The sequence below is a fragment of the Antrostomus carolinensis genome, unplaced genomic scaffold (assembly GCF_000700745.2).
Source record: "Antrostomus carolinensis isolate BGI_N321 unplaced genomic scaffold, ASM70074v2 scaffold2423, whole genome shotgun sequence".
In the NCBI taxonomy this organism is placed as follows: domain Eukaryota; kingdom Metazoa; phylum Chordata; class Aves; order Caprimulgiformes; family Caprimulgidae; genus Antrostomus; species Antrostomus carolinensis.
Window position 1 is genome coordinate 14,812 of NW_010304297.1, and position 24,329 is coordinate 39,140.

Genomic DNA, 24,329 nt, shown 5'->3' on the forward strand with positions numbered 1-24,329 from the left:
TAGAAGCCCAAACTAGCTCATTACCCCCTTCCCCTCCAGTGGTCCCCCAGTGTCCGATTTGACTGTCTTCTTGTGATGCTGATGACTATGCAAGATGTCCTCATGCTTTAAGGAGACTGTTGATTGTGGGAAGACAACTGGTGGTCAGAATACAAGCAGTTAGGGGATGTTTGGATCTCTTCCATTTCCTCTGTCATCCATCCTCTTAATACTAGGAAGTTGTATCTGAGATGTTGCTTGATTTCCAGTTCTACAGCTCAGCTGTTATACGGCTTTAAAACTCATTGATTGTGTTAGAATCTGTTGACGAGCATTAATGGGTTAAGAATGTGGATTTGCAGTAGCCCTTCTGATGGTGTCAGGCTTGTTTTCCAGTAGTGCCTTGGCATAACTGGTGAAAATGGTGTAGCTGTTGGGTGTTGTTGTTGGGGGACACCACTAGGGAGGCGCTGTCGAGCTGAAGGGGCTTCTCAGCAATGTGGGGCTCTGGTGGCAGCACCCGACTCTCTTGTCCCAAGCTTTAAGTGCACGTGTTGGGTGATGGATGGAGGAGCTATTGTCTGGGGATACTGCCACTGAATTGTAAAAAAAGCTACCCCTTGGGTGGGCTGAACCCCAAGGTGGGTTGTTGCTGGCTGCATGGCTCTTAGCTCCACTTCCATTCTTTCAAAATGGCTTGTAACAGCACCACTTCCTGTCCAGGGAGGAAGTAATTTTAGTCCAGGCACTGAAATATTTAGCAAATCTTTAAAACAAAAGGCACAAATTCCATTTTCTTTCTGGTTTCAAAAGGGTGCCTGAGCCACATGGGGTTAAGGTGCCCCTTCAGCTGGGGTAGTTGGAAGAAGCCAGGGCTGTGGGGGGTAGCAGGCACCCTTTAGGTGGAGGCTATCTCTTTTTTTGGTAGAAATGAAGGGGTGGGTCTATGGTACATCACCTGAGTTGTGGGGTAAATGTAGAGAGTGTCAATCAAAGGCAGAGCTCAGAGCTGGGAAGGAGCTCTAGATGGCGGCTGTGCCTTAGAGAGAGCGCGCTCAGCTCCGTGCCTTCCCCAACACTTTACGCAACTTTCCCTAACTTTCGGGCAGCCTCAGGGGGCCCCCACAGCCCCTTGCCTCTCCTAGGCACTAATCGGGGGCCGAGCGGACCTTTTTCGGGCAGAAAAGCAGCTTTTGAGGGCTCCCTTTTCGTGCCTTGCTGGAAAGAAGAAGCCGTGGAGAGAGCCCAGGTCGTTGTTTTTCCAGCTTAGAAGCCATGGCGTACCTCCATTTTTGTGCGCTCTCCTAATGAGCTTTTTCCCCCGGACATTTTTCTACTAATTATTGCTTCTTTTGCTTTATCGGCAGCATATTTTTTGGGATTAGAATATATATATTTTATTTTTCATTTTCTGAAATTTTTATTTTATCATTATTACTAAATATTTTGGATCTAATGTTTTTCCACTACCTGAAACTAATATCGACTTGGTCCTGGCGGCGGTGCATGGATCAGGTAGGTGAGCAATTAATAATAATAATTTTTTAGATTTCTACTGTTTTGAATACTTTGATTTTCAACCGATTTGAGCTGTATTTGGGATGACGCAATAAGATACAGAGATTATTTGCATCCAGTGTTACTTTGGGAAAGTTTGCAGGATGCTTCTCTCCTGTGTTTATTCTCGGATTTTTCTTCTGAAAACGATTATTTGTTTTAAATCTCCGTTTTGCCGTGTTGATCAGTGTTGTGTATTGTTATAACAATATCGTTGCAGCGTCAGGACTTTGTTCCTGATAATGAAAGCCAGTGAAACGAACTGGGACCTTACCTTTCTTTCAACTTTTGACAGTAAATACCTGGGCACAGGACTTCAAAGCAAACAGACACCCCTGACCCCCTCTTAATATTTAAGAATAAAAAGATGATGAGAAATAAGGACAAAAGCCAAGGAGAGGAGGGTTCAGTCCACAGCAATGCATCGAGGTATGATCTATCAACTTACTTTTTTTTTTTTTTTTTTGGTAAAACCTGTGAATACCCTGTTTACTTTGACAGCCTTGGGTTACTGTCAGTGCTTAACACAAAACATTTTACTGATTTTGCTTCCTTTTTAAGGAATGACCTTGAGATTGTTAGCATGCCACACCCTAATTTTTTTTTCCTAGCAATTTCTGAAAGTTGTGTTGTGACTTAAGGGCCCATGTCATAGTCAAAAGGTACTGTACCTTTATTCAGGGGAGCCCTTTTCTCTGTATCATGTTTTTCCAGCTTTTGAATTTCAATTTTTAGGTTTTTTGTGCTGTGAAAAATGACCTTGTCGGTTTAGCCATTGCTGCATTGCACCATTTTACATACAAGGCAAATTTTTCTTTGAAGAATCTCAGAAGTCTAAACTTTAACTGAGGGCCATACAGAAGCCTGGTGTAGTAGTAAATTATAGTAAATAGACACAAGAAAAAGTTACATGAATGAAAAAAAGCTTATTTTAAAATATAAACTGGAAAGTGCCTGTTTGTCTGATACCCCTTACTTGAAATTTTATTTGAGCTTGTAGAACTTTGATACTGTTTAGGTATTTTAGAATATTTTGATACAATTTAACCAGACTTTCTCCTGCTGGTGTTACCATTTCGTATTATAAAATACACACTGGGACTGTTAACAAGAGGCTGCAAATGCTTTGCTTGTTTGTTTAATATATTTTTTGCTCAGAGTGTTTTTATTTACTTTTGTCAAGTAATGACATTCTTTGCAGATTTTTATAAACTTAACCTTGATGTGGGAGAAGTATGAAATACTGGAAATGTTTGTTTGCTAGGAATGCAGAAGTATAATTACTGAATTGCTCATTTTGTATTTAAAGGATCGGCTTTTTTGAAAATTGGAAATTAAACTATATGCATTTTTGTTTTCTAGTTTGTAAAAACATTTGAGTTTTGCATTTTGTTAATTTTAATTGAATCATGGTTTGTTTATTTTTCTCTGGTGTTGTCTTCAGTAATTTTTAACTAACATTAATAAAAAAGAATTCTGAACTGTCTGTTGTATCACATGTGCTCTGTGATGTTTGCAGGTGTTTCAATAGTATTCTTGATGTCCAGTATTTAACCTTCCTTAAACACACAAACTTGAAATACTGTGGGAATATATATATTATCAAATTACTGTAACCTTCTAGCATAAACTTGGATGGTGTTCTGGATATTAAAATTGCAGCCAAATTTTAAATCCTAAAATGGATATAGGTAAGCTTTTTAATTTGAAATTATTATTAACTAAATTAGTCTCAGGGGCTGTTGAAGCCCCTATAGCACCTATACAGACTTTTTTAATAATGCAGTTTTAAAACACATCAAACAGTCTTATTTATATTACTCTAAATACTGCACACAAAATATTGCTTAAAAAGTCAATTTAAAAAAAAAACTACTTATGATTCAGCTTTTTTAAGTCTGTGCTTTTTTAAAGTGCAGATTATCAGCAAGAGCAGTAATAGGTATAATTTGTTCAGGAAGTCTGAATTAAGGTATTTCATTGGTGTCAGAAATATTATGCTAAATAGGAGGTGAAATTGGAGACATCTAGCAGTAGTTCCACAGAAGGAAGGAAGACCTTTGGGGTTTTTTTTTGTCCTTAGGGGTATTATATATTTGCATAGTCTCTCATGTGTGCTTTTTGGTGTTTTCATTGAAAGGTTATTTATCATAATTGATCAATTTGTATGTAACACCTGTTGTGTGAGGTTACTGTTCTCTGCCTTCACAATTTTCCCTCAAAATAAACTTGCTGTGGGTAACATCCACTCATCACCTGAAGTGTGGGAACAATTGAGCACAGGATATTTCCAAGTGAGCCCTGTCGAACTTATTTCTGAGCTGTGAGTCAGCTGAATGTCGTAAAATGGGCTTTACTTCCTGAGGTTGACTTGAAGTTGTAGGGGAAATGATTTCTAGGAAGTAAAGCCACCACTTTGCTTTACTGTAGCCCAGTGATGTCTGCACTTCACGTGCTGCTGGCCAACTTTCTCCCTGGTTGTGAGACCAGCTCAGCATCTGTGGAAATATGTGAAGTCCTGTCACCTAATCCCTGGTGGGAGGCCTGGGTGATGGAGAGGGGTGGAAAAGGTAGATACGACTGGTGCCATTCACCTGGGCTGGAGAAACAAAAATACAGGACTGGAGAAAGGTGTTAAAGCAGAAGAAAACACAATTCCTGTACACCACCTTAACCTCCTGTCTGGGGAATATGTTTGGAATTGACTCCTACCTTTCCAATCCTAAGGGAATGCAAGGTATATGCAGAATAAACAAAAATACCTGAGAATTGTCCCAAACCAGATTATTTTTCCTGGGGAGGGAAATGGTTTCAATTCTTCACAGTTTGTAAACTGAGGGGGTACTTGGTGCCTTTCTAGATGAAAACCACCACCTGTCTTTTGGATATTGGCTGTAAGTCTTTCCAAACTTGGAAATTGATTGATTTCATGCAACTTTCTCCACCTAGGATAAAAGTTGAGCTGCTGCAGTTACTAATAACCACCACCTATCTATCTGGGACTCGTATTAAATAATTGAACAAAATCCTGGTGTGTTTTCTAGCATCTTCTGTGCTGCATTTCTGAAAGGCAGGTGGTGTGAGAGGGTACATCCATGGTGCAACCCTCATGTGAACTGCAGAGGTGAGAGGCAGTCTGGGGGGTCCCCCTGAAGTCCCAGAGTGATTTTTGTAGGGGATAGCAAATAACAGATGGTGGATACCTCATTCCTCTCCTTTCCCCCCAGCCTGCATCTGTTGCAGTTGCTCTTGCACCTCCTAAATACCCCAGTGTGGGAATAGTTTCTGCTACAGAAGCTGCAGGGCTGAGCAAACCCCTCCATCTGTATCCAGCTCTTGGCTTGTTTAGCATTTAAACATCATTTTTTTGGAGAATAAAAGGTTGTGGTGGGTTAGATCTCAGCCTGTTTTCTATTCAGAGAGCTGGAATTCTGTGATCTGAAATGGTGTTTTTTTGGGGTTTTTTTTTCCCTTTTGCTCAGCAGCCACCTTACAGAAGCAGAGTTCTCTGCAGCGTGCGCCGCAGCCTTCGCAGAGCAGAACACCCTTGTTTTACGTGGCAGCCATTTTATGAAGATGTAGTTACATATGAAAGAGGATTTGAGGGGGGGTGGGGGAAGGGAAACGAAGATGTTAATCAAAAAATCACCCTCCCTGGGTGCTGATAAAAGCCGAGGGCATCCCTTTCTTGTTTTGGTAACGCTCGGGAAGCCCCGATTCCCTGTGAAAGCAGAGGGGAAGGCTTCACCGCCTGGCATTTTGGTGCGGGTCCAGTTCAGTCACAAAATGGCTGTTCCTTTGTGCCGCATAGCTGACAGACATACTGCATTGCACTGTGTGTACTCTAAAAACAGCAGGAAGTTGCTGGTGGGGAGTTCAAAGGCCATCTTGTGCTGGCTGGGGACGGGGATTGGCTGCGCTCGCTTGGTAACAGGCGTGTGGAGGCAGAGCTGTGCCTGCGCGCCATGGCGGCTGCGCGCGCCGCACGGCCTCTCCCACGCCAGCCCCGGCCTCTGCTGGGATGGACTGGGATGGACTGGGAGCGTGGCTGTGGAGTGTGCTGCTGCCTTCCCTCCCTTCCTCTCCTCTGGCAGGCGCCAGCCTTTATTTTACTTTTTTTTTTTTTTTTTTTTTTTAATAGTACAGGCTATTTTGAGAAGCGAGAGAGCGACTTGAAAGGCAGCACGGTTATTTTTGGTGTGGCTTTTTTCTTTCTTTTTCTATTTTTTTTTTTTAACTTTGAAAGGAATTGCCTATCATCATAATATTCCTGGAACATCTCTCCTTTTTTTTTTTTTTTTTAAATAGCATTATGGCTTTCCGTATCCTTAAATCACTTAAACTCGCTCTTTTGCTTTCAACGTGCATTTTGCAACTGATCTTCTTTGTGCTGAGTGGAAATGTTAAAACCTATTTATTAAAATGCCTCTAACTACGGGTTTCAGCTTTTCATCTAGGCTGACAGGTTATTTTTAAGCTGTTGCGGCCATCAGTGTGTACAGAGTCTTTCAGTTTCATTTGCACTGCTGGATTCTTTAAGGAGGAGATTTTTTTTTTCTCTCTTTTTAAGCTTTAACTCTTCATGAAACTATCCAGAAGCTTTTTTAAAAAGGGAAAATGCTTGATCAGAGCAAGATACAAAAGCAATAATGTGCAAGGAATTCATATGAGTAATGATGTAATCTGTGTGCAGCACAAAGGAGATTGTTCTTCTTTTGCTTTGTTACTTCTGTTTTACATTACCCTCTCAAAGGAAATGTCTCATCTAATTACGAACAATTCTGAGACTTTCAACTTCTCTGTTTCCTGTTTTGTGCTTGCTGCCAGGAATGGATGCAATATATACAGTGCTAGAGAAAAGGCTCACCCACTGTAAGAAGCTACATTTAACTGAAATTTAATCTCATCTGGATTGTTCTTTTTAGTTTAAGCATCTTAAACTAGTTAAGAAAATTTTACCTACTCAAATGCACGACCATTTTGCTGAATAAAAACAGAAAAATAGGAATAAAGAGCTCACCTGGGTAATTCTGTAACCCTGCAAAAATGCTTCCGTGGCTCACAGCGTGTGCTGCTGCCGGGGCATTGCTCTGCGTGTGTGCACGCGTATGCACGTGTGCTCCCACACCGCTCCTGCCCAGATTTATTAGGGCCTTCAGCCAAGAGAAGCTGATGTGGCTCAGACTGTAGATTAGAGCCTCTTCTGCTTTTTGTTGGGTTGATGCTTCACCTGCCGTACTTTGAGGGCAACAGTTGCCCTTTTCTGCATCTTCCCCCATTTCCGATATGAGCTGAAGCCAAACTCTCCCACGGCTCATGGGGAAATAACATGTTGTGGTTCTACAGGGTCATAGCTCGACTGCTCGTAGGGGAGGGTGCTTGTGGGAACACAGGATCTCACGTGTGCATCTTGGGAGCAGCGTGGCTCTCTGTGTTTGGGCTACAATAACCACACTTGCATTTGCATTAAAACAAACATTTCCACTGTTAATTTTCATGTTTGAGCTTTGGGAGGGCCAGGAAGGCAGTGATGTTTAATTTTAATCTAATTGTATAGGGAGAAACCATTTACTATCTTTGTTTTCATGTTTTACCCCTTGTCTCAAGAAGCTGTTCATACAATTAGCGGGTTACTGAGTTGCACAAAGCCTGTCCCTGAGGAGTTTTTATAGTGGTGTGTCTTTTTATTCAGGCTTATCACTGCTAGTTTCGAGGAGCTGATGAGGGTACCAGTGGCAGCTGCAGTGAGACTAGCCATAGTTAAGTACCTGGGACTGTGAGCAGGCGTGAGGAGACTGAACTGAAGCTTCTGATGCCATGGCCTTGCTTCTGTTGAACAGCTGAAGTAAACCTGCTTTGGGTGGGCTTGGCAGCTTGTGCTGAAATCGCATCTCCTGATACATCACCTGGAGGTGTGTATATCCACTGTATCTTGTTTCCTGTTGCAGACAGCAGTAAAAAAAGCAGGAATTAAGTTGGGCTGTTCAGTTCTGAAGAGGGAGAAGCATTTCTAAATCTCCCATTGCCCCTAGTTGAAATCCAGCTCAGGAGGATGGTGATACTGGTTGAAGGAAGATTCTCTTCTGCATTATCTCTCCTCTCCTCTCCTTCAAGGAAAATAAATACAAACAGAACAGCACTGGGGGAGGGTATGGCCTGGATTACCGTAATTAGATATAAGCAGCCTTCTAGCAAAGGATGTACTGTTCTACTGACATGGTTTCTTACATAATTTTTTCTGGTGTTTTTTTTTTTTTATTAAAACACATGTGCTGAAGTGCCATTTGAAGGTACTCTTTCAGCAGGTGGTGGTGTGCTTGTAAAGTTTACCTTTGTCTTCTGTAAAGGATCCTTGAAATGAAAGAAAAAGACTAGATGAAAAATTGATATCTAGTGACTTGCAATGAAGCTTTTCTAAGTCTCTCATGCTGCTAATGTCTCCTTTTCTTGGAGCAGGGAGTGTCTTTTGGATATAATAAGCAAAATGTTGATGAGTCTTTCCAAATGTGCAGTAGCTCTTGTTACATCACTGCTTGTGCAGCACTGCTGCTAAATTACAATTTTCAATATACAGCTTGCTTTATATTTACCTGTGGGCTGAGCTAATCTATACTGTAGTGTATGTGTTTTTCTGGCCTTGACTTCTAAGGTTTAAAAAAATAGAAAGTTTTGAAGCAGTGATCTCTTGATTCCCTCCTGGTATTGTAATGCTTACATGGCATTTCGTCTTGGCAGGACTTCTGTGGAGTATGTTTGCCAAGCACCGGGTGCTTTACAGACGGGATGCTGAACACTTCATTGCTCATGAACCTTTACCCCGGCTATGAACAAGTGTTCTGCAATGTCAAGAATCCACTGACTCCAGAACACCTGGCTCCTTAGGAAAAAAGTTGTGTTGTAATCGTGTTTCTGGCAAGTTTTATTGCTAGGTATAGAGGACTTAATAGAACTGCTAATATATTCATTATAGGAATCATTTGCATCGTTTTCATGGGGAGGAACCTCTGCTCTTAACTATGGAGTTGTCACCAGTTGAGAGCTTTGAATGCCATGTGCTGTCTGTAAAACAGAGGGAGGCTTAATGATGACCCTTAAATCTCGCGGTTAAAAACAGCTTTTAACAAGTCTCTTGGAATAAAACCCTCAGGCCAGGTCAGGCTCCCCTCTTCTGAACTCCAGGTCGTCTGGAACCAGAAAGGAATTTGTGCAACTTCATGTTCTTGTTAATTATTTCGGTTCCTAAATATCCATATTACTGCATTTCTTTACTCCCTTAGGTCTTAAAAGAAGTTTTCAAATGTTAAGGGAGGAAAAAACCTCACCCTTTCTGTACTAATTTAAACCAAAATTATGTGTAAATTCCAGTTCCCCCCCCCCATGCATCTCTAGGTCGTTTACACAAAGTCGGATGCTGCCGGTGAGCAGAGTTCCCTTTGTGCTGCCTCTGAGCTTTAGCCTGGCTGTGCCCTGCTGTGAGAGCAGGAGCTGGGGCTGGAATGACAGAGGGGCTGGGTGAGTTAACCCCCTACTTGCCTTCTCGCCCTTAGGGCAAGGTGTGTGTCCCTGGGCTCCCTTCCTTGTCAGGAGGTTCTCCTGTAAGGTTCTCGGTGGTGGGTGCTGCCAAGAGCCAGCCTGGGTCGTCCCACCCATGGTGGATGTGGAGAGCTGAAACACTCCGCTGCCTTCCTGGGGAGGGAGAAACCTTTTCAAAACCCTGAGAACTGCAATTATCCTTCCCTCTCTGTGCAGGGAAGGGGAAGGATACTGCCTCTGGAGATTCTCAGTGGTGCTCCTTAGTCAAGCAGACAGGTTTTGACTCCTTTTGTCCCTGTGCAGTTTTTTTTTCTTTTCCCACTACACATTCCAGGCATTTTCAGCCTCTGGCTCAAAGATCAGAGAGGCGAGAGCCAGAGCTCACAATCATGAATGAGCTGATCTTGCTGGCTTGCTTATGCAAGCATAATGTGGTTTCTTTGTAGTGGGGAGAACACCAAAAAACCCCCAACCAAACAACACAAAACAAAAAAAAAACCCAAACACCCCCCAAAAAACAAACAAAACCCCCCCACTTTTGTAAAATATTCTGTCATTTGAGGTAGCCCCATGTGCTTTACAGGGAGCTGCAGCGAAGCAGTGAGGGATATATTTAGCTCACTGTGTGCTCAGGATTGCTTTGCCTTTGGCATTTGGGAGTGCTGTGGTAAGTAGGGGTGGGTGGCCAGAATGCGTGTGAAGATTTCCCTCTGCCTCCTCCCTTTCCCCTCCTTTGAGCCAAGCTGGAAACCTGCTCAACCCAATTCAGATGGTTATTTTGATAGGATACCTGCTGAGTGCATAATCCCTCAGTTGTTACAGTAGCACCGTGTGGTCCTGTTGTGCCTAGTGCTGTGTAAATGTAATTAACACCCAGCTCTGCCAGCGACCACTTGCACTCACAAGTGGAAGAAGTGTATATTCTCCATGACAACTCTTCTCACTTGCCTATTTAAGAAAAAAAGTTGCTGGTCACAAAATGAGTTTGAGGAAATATTTTTTTTTTTTTAATTTTTTTTGAAGGACACATTGGTTATGTAGCAGGGACAACCCTGGAACCTTGTGAGTGTTTGCTGCATCCCTTGAAAACCTGCCCAGAGTTGGCCAAATTATATTGTCAGTATTCAGAGTTGTTTGATACTTGCTTCTGAACAGTATGAAGAGCATGACTGTGTTTAGTATATTTGAGTTCCTGCTTTGAGATAGGTCGTTGTTAGAAATACGTAGCACACGTGGGCACGGATAGGAGAGTAGCAGGAATATTTTTCTTCCTCTCACCCATTTCCACTTTTGCCTGCAGGAAGGAAGTTGGGAAAAGCTCTTTCACCGACTGATCCTTCTCAGTGCTTATCACTCAGAAAATCTTTGCCTTGAGAGACAGGCAAACAGCAATTGCTCTTTTAAAAAGACTTTCAGAATAATATAAAAGGAACTCAAAAAGCTAGGAATTAATTTATCTTCAGTGTCACAATCTGAGTGTCATTCACTTACAACACGGTGGCCAGTTGAGTCGGTGCGTTTGTCACTGTCCGTTTGTGCGTACAACAGTCTGTGTGTAGGTCACTTTAGGAAGATGCATCTGTTTAAATAGTTTTAAATTAATTTGGTGGCCTTCATGGGCTTTTGCTGATCTGTACTTTGGAGTAAAGCTAGGGCTGGTGCCACTGGTGGATGGATGAGGCTGGCGGCCCTTTGCTGAAGAGCTTTGGGGACTGAGAAGCTTATTTTACTGTTAGAGCTGGATCTGACAGATAGACCTGGTCTGGAGAAGACATCCTGCTCACTTCAGAGAGTCACAGCTTGGCTGCCTGCTGCTGTGCCATGGGTTGGTAGTGCTGTATGGCAGCAGGTCCAGTGGGATGACACCTGAGGTTCCGTTAGGTTCTCTGGAATGTTTGAAGGTTGCCATGAAACCGGAATGTTTGAACTCTCGGGAGACAGTTGGCCTGGCCCTGCCAGAGAGGGATGTTGAGGACCCAGGGGTGGCCAAACTGAGCAGCTGGCTTGCTTCTGCCCCAAATTTGAGGTCTTGCTTGTCCCTTTTCACCTCTGCAACTTGTCTCTGCTACCAGACATAGTCTACTTCCACTGTTCCTGGTTTCTGTAAAGGCTTGGTCCTGATTTTACTCACTAAGTCGGAAGAGACCTATTTTGCTTTTCTCTGGGCTAGTCTTCTGATGTGTTACTGAGTTCAAGTGGCTCATGGAGGAGTCCAATAGCCCAGTCATGGCTGGTGTGAGCCTAAGGTGAGTACTGGGAATGTGGGCTGTAGAGGGAGGGTGGGTGGAAGAGGGGGGAGGATGTCTCCTGGGTATATGCCTTCAGCCTTTTGGTGGCAGTGAGACGAGATGTGGATGGATGGACACCCGGGTGTCAGTTATCCACAGGACATATGAAGCTGTGTCCAGCAACGCTTCAACGTTAAGCATATGTTTGCCAGAGGGAAACAATAAACTTGGTTTCTAATATTATCCAGCCCTGGGAGTTTGTGCCAAGGATCTTCTCGATCCTGCACAGGGTGGTTTCACTGCTGCTGAGTCCCTGCTGAGCTTGTGAAGCCCAACAGAACACTGCTGTTTGAATTCAAACTTGTTTAGGTTCAAAATGTTCACAACAATTTATAAAGCTAGGAGGAGCTTGGCTTGTGGGAGGGTCTTGGGTCATTAATCTGCCTTTATCCCCCTGGCTGAATTCAAGTTCAGTCCATCAAAAGCCAACTTTTAAAGTCTGGGGCAGAATGGTCCTAGTTAGAGCCATTCCCTGGTCAGCTCTTGCTTCCAGGAATGCATATTGGGTCATTTTTTTCAGCTTGTCTTGCACCTTCTGGAAACATATCTACTGTTTGTACTTGTTGAGAGCTTATGAAATATTTTGTTGCTGTTAGTAAAGATGATCTCCTGTAAAATGAAGTCATATGTGAAATATTAAATCGTTAAGGCTGGAGGCTTCAGGCGCGCTGTAATTGCCTTGTAAACTTAGATGCCTGATTGTTAAGGGTCTTATCTCTGCCGTTCAGCTACTTATTTCTTAGAAGGAACGTGTCCTTCTTGGTAAGGGATGATTTGGTTTTCTTCCACCTCAAGTCAGGAGCAGGCTCTTAATTAAAACAGAATTATAGCCTGAAGTATTTCTTAGAAACCAGGGGAACATATTTGGCTGAGTCTTAGCAGACCTCAATTTTTATAGCAGTTTCTCACTTCAGGGAGTTACCAACGGTCCAACTGTAGCTTTCTTGATACTCACGGGTGTTTCTCTGCTGAATTTGGAGGGGAGTGGACTGGTTGAATTTTGATTTTTGCAACAATTATAACTCATCCCCCACTTACAGTTTAATTTAAAGTAGGTCTTGTTTGGATGTGAACTTAAGGGTGTTAAAGCAGGGCATATTCCAAAAACGGCTTCTGAAAAGAGGACTTTAACCTCCAGTTAGGTACAGTGTAAGGCCTGACTTGACATATAACGTTGCTAATCCTTTATATTCTGGCAGGTAGAAATGCTGTGTGATGGTCTTGGTGGTAGTTAGAAAGCATTGTGTTATGGAATTAGCCTTTTTAGTTCTATTTTTTTTATTCTATCAATACAGAAATAAAGACAAGCACATATCCTTTTGCCTTGATAACAGGTTGTCTATTAAAATAGAATTATTTCTAACAGCCTTCAAAAGGACATACCACTTCTCATCTACAGTTCTTTCCTTAGTAGGGCGAGTGTGTGTGTACCTGTACATGCAGATGTGTGTCATCTGTCACTAGAGAAGTCGCCTGCTTGTCAGATGACGGTTCACATCTTGAAAAAAAAGAATTATAGAGTCCAGATAATGTGGATAAAGCACATTAATTCTGGTTATTGATGTGCAGAAAGGCTGTGTCCCTGTGTCCTTGGAACAAGCTTAGGGCCTTGAGAAACAAAGAGCTCCAGAGTGGGAGGAGGCCAGTAATTACAGTTCTGCCTTTAAACAAATACTGCCAAAGCTGCCTGGCCTCAGTCTAGCCTGGGTTGTTATAATTTCTTCCAGCTATTGCTAGTAAATTTGATTGAAGAAAAGTGTTTTCCTCTTTCGTGTGTCCCCATGGAACATGGGATGCCAACATGACTCAACCAGAGCCTGATGTTGTCACTTTGCATCATGATGGTAGAGGTTTGGATGCCTCCAGATCCCATTCTTTCACAGAGGTCGAGTCCCCATCCCCACGGGAAGCTCTGCGGGATGGTGTCCTACCGAGCCATGCCTGTGGAAACGGAGTGTCCCCAGAGCTGCTGGAGTGTCATTTCCTTCAGTGGTGTGGCAATGCTTCCTAATAAAATTCCCTTGGTTTTCTTGAAAAAACCCTGGAACTCTGAAAATTCTCCAACGGATAATTCTTCAACAGGAGAATTTTCATCACTCGCTCTAAGTAGACTCGGTTACGCAGCACTGTGGTTGAGCAGGACGTTGGGAGCAAGATGTCAGCAGATCCATGGATGTGCTCAGTGAGAAGCCGTGCGCAGAGCTGCGGGGTGGCAGGCGAGCAGGGAGGGACGTGGTGGATGGTGCTGGCAGTGGGGCAGAGCACAGCAGGAGAGCACAGCGAGGGCTGTGGGGGGAGAAGAGGGGACTGGAAGTTGCAGAAAACAATAGGGAAGGGCCAGGCTGTGGCAGGGTGTAGCGAGATGGTTGTGTGTGGGGCTGTGCCTTTGGTTGTCACGGCTAGGAGTGGGACAGACAGGAGTGACTGGGCAGCCTGGAAGGGTGGTAATTCAACTCGGATTTTCCAGCCCTGCTAGGAGGGAGCGAAGCCAGCCCCCCATCTCTTCAAAACCAAACTGGAACAATGAAACCAGCAACCATCAGTGACAGCTCACCCTCTGCTCCTTGCTGAAAAGACTCCACTTCTGTTACTTCAGCCTTAGAAATTCTCCCTCTTGCGCTATTTCTCTTTTCCCCGCACATGCTGCACCCCTTCCATTATTCAGACTTGTGAACAGACCCAGAGCAGCAGCAGCAGCCGCCACCACAAGGAAATCTCAAGATGGTGGAAGAGGGATGGCTGTAAAATGGCGGCGGGAAGCCTGGCTGCGTGCCCTGGTGCCGGAGGGATTTCTGGAGCTGCTTCCCGCGGCGCTCGGCTGCTGCCCTCTGCCCGCTCCATGGGAGATGGCAGCCGGGAGCTGAGCGAGCAGCTCTGCTGATGCGTGAGCTGATGGGATCAGCCCCGTTACATAGATTAAGGATTTTTATCTGAGTCCATGGTGTAAATCAACCCTATTTGCCTGTCGCATCTACCTATGAGTAGTAGCTGACTAGTGATCCTGTGTCTGTAGCATACGTTGATTTCTGTATAATTGTGTGTCATTGTACCTTTGGGTTTTTTTTTTGTCTTTGTATCATTTCTTGAATTGTGAAATCCGGGCAGAGCCTTCCAATGTACCTTCTTACTTTTGTGGTTTTGTACAAAAGGAGAAAAATTAAAAATAGTTTCCCTCTACAAAGTTTTCCTGACTGTTCTTTTCGTGATGTTATATCTGCAGCATGCCCTTAAATATTACAAAAAAACCCCAAACAAAACACCTAGTTGCAGCTCAGGAGCTGACTTGGAAAGAGATGGTCCTTGTTCAAAAAATTTACAGTCTTGTTATTGCCACACTGCATTTTGGTTTGTGGCAGGGCAGGATTTGTAATGCTGCCTTCCTGGCATGGATGTTATATGTTGTCATGAGTTCTCTGTTTTCTTTAATTAGATTTTAAATGAAAAATAGATGTTTGAGTGATTTGGCAAAGCTATTTGAGTATTTTGGCCACCTAAAATAGCTTGACCTCTCTTTGTTTTGTTGAGGAGTTTGCATTTAAGTGACTATTCTGCATATTAACTCATTTGAATGTAAAGAGGGAAAAAAAAAAAATACACTTATTTGATGTTCTGCTCCCCAGTCTGCTCTGAACTATCTGTTTCTGATAGTTGAGAAATGCAGTCTGGACAGTGTAATCCTTTAAACAGGAGCTCCCCCAGCCACATGCCTGTATAACCTCCTTTCTACTGCTCGGTTGCTGAATTTATTCTTTTTTTTGCTAGAAACATGATATTTACTATAATACGTAGTATTATGCATATAGTGTTTGATGCTGGACTCTTTCAGAAATGGGATGTTGGATTTTTGAACCACTGGCCATACTCAGGTGTTGTGGAGAGCCGTGCCAGAGCAGCAGTGTATTGTTTATATAGCAGGGTGGTCTCTGGATACTCCAACTCCCAATATACCTTGTTCTCACCCACTCCGAGTGAGCCAGATCCTCCATGGAGGACCTGTGCTGCTGGTATTGTTAATGCTTCTCTTCATGTTACTACAACTCTTCTTGTTTTGGCCGATGAGCAGAGATACTGTACATTGTTTTGGAGCCTGCAGTCCTGCCCGTGTGTTCAGTGCCTGTCCTGGGAAAGGATTGCATCTGCCTATCGTTATAGCTTGGACGTGGCTCAGGTTTGCTCACTGCGTATTTCAAAGCTGTGACAGTGCAGTTAAAATGTAATCTCTTCTTTCTCTACCATCAGTCGCTCGGCATCCGAAGAAGCCTCTGGCTCTGACTCTGCAAGCCAGTCTGAAAGCGAGCAGGGCAGCGAGTCAAACAGCAGCTCCGAGTCCTCTGAAAGTCAGTCTGAATCCGAAAGTGAATCAACGGGTTCAAAATCCCAGCAGACCCCTCCTGAAACCAAAGAAAAACCGGCCTCTAAGAAGGAAAGGATAGCAGATGTTAAAAAGGTATTGCCCCCGCTGCTCTGCATAGACACGTTACCCCCACACTCACCACAAAAGAGCAGACAGCAGGACCTTGACAAAGCTGTCTTCAACTTCCTGCCACTTGCACGTTGACCAAACAGCCTCCGACCTCCGGTGTCCCCAAGTCACTTGATGGTTGTTTGGTCTGTGTGTTTGTGCCCTGCTGGTGTTATCCTCCTGAGCAGGAGCTTGTGCATTTGGTGGGACAACCCTTTGGGCACCAGATAGGTAGTGATGGGGCTGACTGGTGCGAATGAGGGGCAGGCACCTGTCATCAATACATGACCCTGTCCTTTCATCTTCTCCCTCCATCTTTCCACTCCTCTCTCATGTCTCTCCTCTCCTTCAGAAGTAGCAGAGCTTCCCCATGTGATACATAATCAGGAGAATGCTTGTCTAGAATTTTTGCCACTTTGGTTTGTTTCCATTGCCATCTTCCTCTTTGAAAAAAATAAAGAAGGGAGGGGAAAAAAGGGAAGGAGGGGGGGAAAAAAAAGCTATTTAGCTTACATTATTTATTGTGGTTCTTTGTTGTGTGTTTTTCTGCAACTTCCCAGCTACCCCCTAGCAATATCCCCCTCAAATAGCCAGGTTTGCCCTCTACCTGTTGCTGCACAGGAGGAAAAAAGATTGCAGGTGTTTAATGGATGTGTTGTCCCTCTGGTTGGTGAGCAGCTGCCCAGTGCAGAAGCTATGCCTTGGGTACCTGCTTCACCCGAGGGATGGAGGCACCTGAGTAGCACAGTGTGGTGTGAGGTGAGGAGGAGGAGCCCAAATTCCCATTTGGAAACAGGAACTAGGTGAACTGAGTTTACTTGGAGGGAGGAAAATCAGGTTAGGTCAGGTATTTGTTAGTTTGTTGGTTGTGTGTAACTATCCTGTTGTTTTTGGCTGTGGTTTGCACTTTGCACAGCTTGCTCATGAGAGTGAGTTTTATGGAGAAAGTTACTATGTGTGTAAAGACTGAGAAGGACTGTGCTTTCAGCCTGTGCTCCCCACGTACCTGCAAGGGAGGAGTGAAGGATTTTGTTACCAGCTTCTCCCTCTCCCAAATCTCTGTCGGCTCAGGTCATGGCTAAATCTCCTGCATTCAGACTGGCAAGGAAGGATGTGTTTATAAGTCAGTTGTGGTAACACAATATTCAAGTTTCTGTTTTATTGTTGATAAGTGGGGACTGAAGGAAGTTTTCTCTTCCCTGTGGGCTTCTAAGAGCATGTCCCTAACAATAAACATTAAAATTATCCTATGAGGGAGCACATCCATACGCACGGTGATAATTAACATGGATGAAACATGAAAAGGTCAGGGCACCCTCTAATAAGAAAGCCTCTCCCTTCCTTAATTTCTCTGTTAATGGGTGTTTTCCTTACCTAGGTCTAACCTAGGCATGTTGATACCTGTTGGCTTTATATAACCAGTGCAATTAATTATTCTATTATTGTTTATTTTGTATTTCTGTCTCGATACACCCATGAAGGTGAGGTTAATTTGTTTTAGGTGCTTTTGAGATTGGTCATGGGAGTCGATCCCTCATCCAAAAAGTGTGCCATTTAAAAGATGAAAAGACATATTCTTCATATGGTTTGGGGAGTATTTTGAGTTCTTCTTTCATGTAAATTTATCTTTGTACTCGTATGCCCAACAGATACACACCTGCACAATCTGTCCATTGCAGTGTTATTCCATTACTCTTTTAACAGCAGAAAAATTGCTGGGCTGCAGCCTTGTATTCATCACGCTGTCAATCCCAAGTTGCTGCTGCACCTGGCAGTGTATTTTGATTTCCTTTTCCTGCCAGTGGCTTGCAGAGACATTTGAGGTCTGGAGGGAGAGAGAAGCAGAAGGAGAATGAATAGGTTTAGAAAACTGTGAAAGGATAAGCTCTGCTCAGGGAGAGAGGGTTTGTTGGTGTAGGTGTTTGAGAGGCATGGTGGTGGTTTGTATTTTGCCCTGTAAAGCTTCTGGTGTCCTGTGTCACCAACACAGCTCTGCATTTATGTCTCTCAGGGCATCAGTTCTTGTTCATCTCCCCCTTCTCCTCCTGTCCATCCAGCAAGAGCAAATGCATGCTGTTTTACACAGTAAGTCCTGTTCACAGCAAATAGAGCACAACCATTCCCGGTACTCAGCTCTGCACATCCACATGTCCTGTGCTGCCAAACCGCATTCGCATCAGTGCATTCAGGAGAAGAACCAGCAGTCCTTGCCTCACCAGAGGACAGGGTGCCCCGGTCCATTTGCCATCCAGGCTGCTGGACCACAGAATTCACTTTTGAAGTTGCTGTTGACAATGTCTCGTCACCAGGATTGTCAGGCAACTGGTGGGGTTTTCCCTGAAGAAAGGAATTGTGGTGGAAGCTGTTAGTGACGGTGCATTGTCCTTTTGTGTTGGTACGTCCATTCATTCCACATGCAAGGTGTTGCCTCCTTAACCTTCAGCACCATTATTTGCAGAGGCTGGCTAAGTCAACACTCTGTCCTTCAGCTTGGATGAGCTGGAGAATAATTTGTACCCTGGTGGAAAGATGGACCTCTATAAAGATAATGCTGAGATAAAACATGCTGCTTTAGGGTGTTACTGAATACCCCAAAATATAATCCTATTCAGCCAGTTTTTTAAAGTATCCATCTACTGGTTGCTAATTCTCTAATGGTTTTATGTTGATTTTTTAAAGAAATAGCCATCAATCTTCTCTAAAATGTCAGAAATAATTGGGGTGAAGCAGGCCTCCTGATGGTCTGTTTATTTTGCAGATGTGGGAAGAATATCCTGATGTTTATGGGGTTAGGAGGTCAAACCGAAGCAGACAAGAACCGTCGCGATTTAATATAAAAGATGAGGTAAGGAGAAAAAAAAAGGGAAAAAAAAGAAAAGATGAGGGATTACTGAACATATAAAACCAACCAAACCCAAAGAACAAAGGCAAGTCTCGTCTGCATTGCCTTGTGAACACCAGGGTGTGTGGATGTTGGAGCTCACAGTTAAGGTCCCAGTCCTGCAGTTGGATCCGCTTGGCCTGAGACCTCTGGAGTCAGCGGGACACTGCGTGGGCTGAGATCTGCATGCACTGATCTGATTGCTGGAATGAGGCGTAATGCAAGTCATGCTCTGCTGTAGAAACGTCCTGGAGAGAACGAGTCTGTGTAAAAAACCAACCAAACAAACCCAAAACAAACAAACAAAAACAACAAAAAACCCCAAAACACAACACAAATCCAACCAGGAATAAAGGAAACTTCTCACAACAACAAGACAGTCGTTGTTGCCCATCCTGGAATGGATCACGCTGATAAATGCATTTGTGCGTATTCAGCTTTATGAACCATCACTTTTCTTTGGTTGAATATTGGGGAGTATTTTATGCTTCAGTTGGAGGTGACAGTGGTCAGAGCCTGGCAGATAAACCTTCTAATTGTTCCTTTTTTCAGAACATGAATCTTTTTCTGAAGATGCATCTAGCGGGCTTTCTGCATAGAGCTTTTTATCTGCAGGTCTTCAGGAAGGTTGAGTAGCAATATCACAGGGGAAAGGAAACCAGAGAGATGTTTAAACCAAAAGTAAAGCTTGGGGCTTGGAGCTAGGTACAAAAACACGTGGTTGGGAATCTGGAGATAAGTAGATTTTCAATGTGGTGCTCTTTGCCAGTCAGGCTGTTGGTGCTTCGCTGCCGAAATGTCTGTTTGGATGCTCGAGGGGTCCGAGTTGCGCAGCAAACGCAGGTCTCTGGCTCCTTGCTCTGGTGCGTTATCGTTGAGCCTTGTGGCACCCCCAGTGTCACCTCCTGCCCTCCCAGACTCCTGTGCTGGATGTCCCACGTAGCAGCAGGTTAGGAAGGGGCTTGGGGCACACCATTGACTTAGCTTTTGTTTTCCTTTTCAAGTTCGGCAAAGCCCAGGCTCACTGGCCGCCTCTCTGTGCGATGCCCCGGCATGCACTGTGCTGGCGACGTCACACCCACCACAGACCTCCGCTGCAGATCCAAGTGCCATGTTAGGGGCTCAGGTAAGTCCTGTCTTTTTTTGTTTTACAATATTACGTGGTTTTGCAAATGTTGTTTTCTTTTTCGATATCTTTATTTCCTACTACTTAAGGTACGATAAAGTTTAAAAAAAAATATATTAAAAAAATCCGAGATGTGAAAACTTTGCTATACCACAAAATATTGTAAAAAACAAAAAATAAAGGTCCTCTGAATGACCCCACTGCCACCTTCATGAAACGGAAAGCCAAAATTAACAAAATTGGGCCACCCCTTTCTCCTCTCTCTCCCCAAAGTCACACTGACTGGTCCCCATAGGGCAACTCCCATCTGCAGCAGAGTCCGATGGAGGGTGTGACGTGTCAGCAGCACGGTGCTGGGGCCTGGGAAAGAGCAGGAGGAGATGGAAAGTCTTGCTTTTTGAAGACCTAAACACCAAGAGTGAGGAAATAGCAACAGTTGGAGCCTGCATGGTGCTGAGCACTCCTTGCTGCTGCTGGAGCTGGCGCAAACCCAAAGCGCTTGATACCTCTGAAGATTACTTTTTACCTTCACAGGGTTAATCCTGTCACCAGTGACCTGCTCTTGTCGCTTGCTGCTTGGGACTTCCAGCACAGTGTCTAGGAGCTTTTAATTGCCTTCTTCCCTAACACTTTTCTGCGGTATTAGCAAACAGCATCACCCAGGAGCCTAGAAGGCTCAGAGCACAGAATCACTCGTCACGCTTCCGCGCCTGCTGCCCTGTGACTCACCCTGGTCAGAGGAGATGCCACATAGGTGGAGGTGGTTCAGTTTTTGGGGCACTGTTCAATCATGTCTGTCCTCTTGAGACCAGCAGTTTGGGCAGGGTTATTTCTATGTTAGAAATGATTGCCTTCTGGGAACTGCCCAGAGGCCACCGAGCGTGTTTTGTAGGTCTCTGAGCTGCAGTCAGAGAGGGGGATAACTTGTGATCAATACCCAGGCGTGGGCTGAAAGATCAGGATGCGAAAGTGCAGTTTTGCATAGAGGTACCGAGCTACTCAGAGGTCTAGAGCTGTCTCCAGGAATAAGAGCATGTGTGAGTTTTTTAGTAAAAACTGTACTTGCCCATGTGTTTTCTTTGCAGTTAATAAATCAGCTTCAGGTTTCAGCCAGGGGAAGTGAGACATGCAGAGCCAGGTGCCTTTCAGAGTATTCTGGGGAGGTTCAGAAATAAATGTGCTCAAAACAGACACAATCTTTTTGCTATAAAAAGGATGGTTTGAGATTGAAGTTAGTAATAAATGGCACGACACATCTGTTCTGTGAGCGAGAGGCCACAAGTCATGCACCAGAGGTGTTTCCAAAATACAGTTGGGTTTATTATTGAAAAAAAAAAAAAATCTGCTTGTTTGCATTTTCATTAAAGCTCTGCTTCATGTCTTTGCTGAAAGTTCAAACACTACTGGTATTGCTGGGAGAGAGAAGTTTATCAGACATAAGAAAACTAATGTGGCAAGCTGAGATTCTCCAGCTTTTCTGGAGCACTGGAGCTTGGCCTCTGTTAAGCTTGAAATGAGCAGATCCTCTCTTTGACGTTAGTCTGAAATATTTCTTGCCTCTGCTTAAGCGAGTCTTCTGTCCTCGTAGGCAGCATGAGCTCAAGAGGTTCACCTGGACCATGCCAATGGCCTTTAGTCTCAGCTTCTCCTGCCCTGGGCTAGCAGTGACAACACTCATGGACTATCTGTAGGACCAGAACGTCAAAGCTGCTGCTGCGTTGCCCTGCTTGCTGCTGTGTACGTGGCATCATTACGTTCTGTACAGCACTGCTCCACGGCAAAATGCAGCATAATTAATCTAGTAAAACTGTGTGCACATTTTTAGGAGCTGGGAAAGAGAAAGAATAATTTAGATGGGAGGCATCAGTGGGGCATGGAGAGAGAATGCTGATCCCTTCAGCTGGAGGTGGGGAAAGCAAATAGTAAGAGGCCAGTTCCTAGTCCAGTTGGAAGTAATTAAGTGGGGCACGTTTATAGTGTTTGGCAGGGGAGAGGTGAGGTAGGGAAGGTGAGTCATCTTTCGAGTCATCTTTCCCTTTGGCCACAGCAGCAGCACCCCAGAGGGACAACCTGAGCCCAGCAGTTTTACCAGCGCTGGTACTTGGGCTCTGAGAGTGAGGAGTGTGCACCCGGCATCTCTTACTGGGCTGACAAAAACTCTGGTGGGGACTGGAGATGGGTTTTGTCAGCTTAGGTTGTGTCATTCAGGGAGGTGATGTTATTCAAGTTGCATGTGATTTCCCAACCCATCCGTTTCCTGATGAGTGTGAGTGGCAGGCTGGAGTGCAGATGGGACCTCAGGTGCATGCTCTGGACCTGGTGTGCTCCCAGCTCTCTGGTTATCATCTGCGCTTCCTTACCAAGGAATTTATCACCAGACAGAACCTGTAGGCTGATGTTGATAACGGGGTGTTATAAGCACAAGCTCTGTTTGAGCTGTGGAGTCCAGGGCAGAGGTGCAAATCTCACCCTTGGGCTGATTTGAGTAAGTCAGCGTAGAGTTTTGCAGCTGGGTACTGGAATGTGAATTTAAGCAGAATTAAGAGGTGCTCAAATGTGCTTCAGCTTTTCTTAAAATAAATAAATAAATAAATAAATAAAATAATAAAATATATATAAATGGTAGAAAGCAGCTCTCAGCCTGGGGCTAGAGCCTGGCAACCCAAGATCAGGATGCCAGGAGGAGTTGGTGAGGAGACATGGGTCGGTGGCAGGTGAGGGAGCAGGGAGAAGAAGCTGAATCACCAGTGGCTTTGCACAGGGCTGCAGACACAGAGCTTCCCAGCACTCGGGCAGGGAGGATGTGGGGGCACAAGGCAGGCAGATGACTCAGGCTGGGGACTGGCTGTGTCAGAGGAGATAGAGCTGAGCTTGACATGCATCCAAAAAAGACAATGGTGTCTTTGAAAAATGAAACTGAAGGCGGCTGAATTGCAGTCACAAGCTAATTTTTCAAAGCAGAAAGAGGTGAGGAAAAGATGTGTCATTAAGAGATGAGCATCAGCTTTGTCGAGATAGCAACAGAGCAGGGGAACAATAAGGACGTTAGGAAAGTGGATTCTAGAAACTTGAAAACGGGATTTTTGGCAAAGAAGTGGAGTTAGTTTCAAAGAGCCAAAGGTTGTATTTGGCTTTCTCCAAATCTTATCTTCTCTGACGCAGAGCAGAAGAAAAATCCACCTCTCTCTACTTGTGGTTTGCCAAAAGACAGCAAAGGGCAAACGTGCATTGAGGGACAGCTCTTGAAAAACATGCCAAAATTGGAATGGCAAAGCAGCACGCTTCAGAAAGTTGATAAGAAATTAAAACAGAAAAAGAAAATTGAGGACTTTTAAACTTAGCTATGTCGAAACTGAAATCTGTGGGACACTTGGCTTATGTTGCAAGGGTAGGTGGGGTTCTCTGTGGTGTTTATCAGTCATGTCAGTCACATGCTTCCAGGATGCTTGGTCTGTGAGACAGGGATTTCATGCAGGACCATGAAACAGGTGGATCAACACACATTTGTAGTAAGATACGGTGCACATGTAAATCTGACACCAAAGCACAGTGAAATTCAGCAAAGCTCTTGGTCTAAGGTGACATCCAGTATTTTAATGGAAACACGGAAGCAAGTGAGAAGGAAATTTCTGTTGGTGGAAGGGAAGCTGGAAAATGGAAATAAAGGATGCAGAAAACAAGCAGAGGAGTGGACCACGGCTCTGCAGAGCCTCAACTTTTTCATAGTGCAGCTCACACCGTTTCACAAGATTCTTGTGTGAACAGCTCTTGGTTGTAAGCTTTGTTAGCTGTGTCCAGGGGGGTGGTGGGTGTACCAGGAGGTAGTTGCAGACTGAGATGTGGTGATGGATAGACATTTTCTAGAGCTGAAGCTGAATGCTATGGAAAAAAACAGTATAAAGCAGAAGATTTCCAACAAGTCTGTTGAGTCTTGGAGGCTACTTCTGTCATTTTAGTGCTTCTTTAGAAATTTCAATCTGGTTTCTTTGGTTTTCTCCCTGCTGATTTGTGTTTTCTTGGGCGAGTGTATAAGGTGAAGTCATCCGTTGGTTGAGGGGTGTTATTTGTCTGATAATCTGTTTTTATGGTTGACTAGTTGTTACAAAAATGGGGTTGTGTACAACCTGCCTAAAGATTTCTTTTAGCTGTCTTGATCTGTAGGAGTTAATGACACCCGCATTTAAAATAGTACAGCAAGTAATTAGAATATCTCTAGATACATTTATCTAGAGAGACTTCACTGGTGGAGGCTGGAGGATTAGGAGGAAGGAAAGCAGCAGGACATGGCTCTGACCCAGTCAGGTCCTCAGTGACTTTGGCTATGGGATTAAAAACAAACAGGAAAGCAAAGACACTGATGAGAGTATTGTCTTTTTATAAGAATTTTCTTCCTTATAGGAAGTTTCTGTAATAAAAGCAGAGAACATAATGCATTTGCGTGGCTGTGAAAGTTTCTACAATCATGGAAACTAAGCCTGAATGCCCCCAAATATTGCAGGATTC

General features: G+C 44.1%; 1 protein-coding gene across 1 annotated transcript in view; it reads left to right on the forward strand.

Moving 5' to 3' along the window:
• The first annotated feature begins 516 nt into the window (after positions 1-516).
• CHD2 (chromodomain helicase DNA binding protein 2) overlaps positions 517-24,329 on the forward strand; it is a 54,239-nt gene continuing 30,426 nt past the window's right edge. Inside the window, exons 1-4 of the mRNA XM_010164387.2 lie at positions 517-1,498; positions 1,832-1,965; positions 15,597-15,804; positions 18,578-18,664. Of these exons, the coding sequence (XP_010162689.1) occupies positions 1,904-1,965; positions 15,597-15,804; positions 18,578-18,664 (357 nt within the window). The 5' untranslated portion in view covers positions 517-1,498; positions 1,832-1,903. The remainder of the gene's footprint in view (positions 1,499-1,831; positions 1,966-15,596; positions 15,805-18,577; positions 18,665-24,329) is intronic.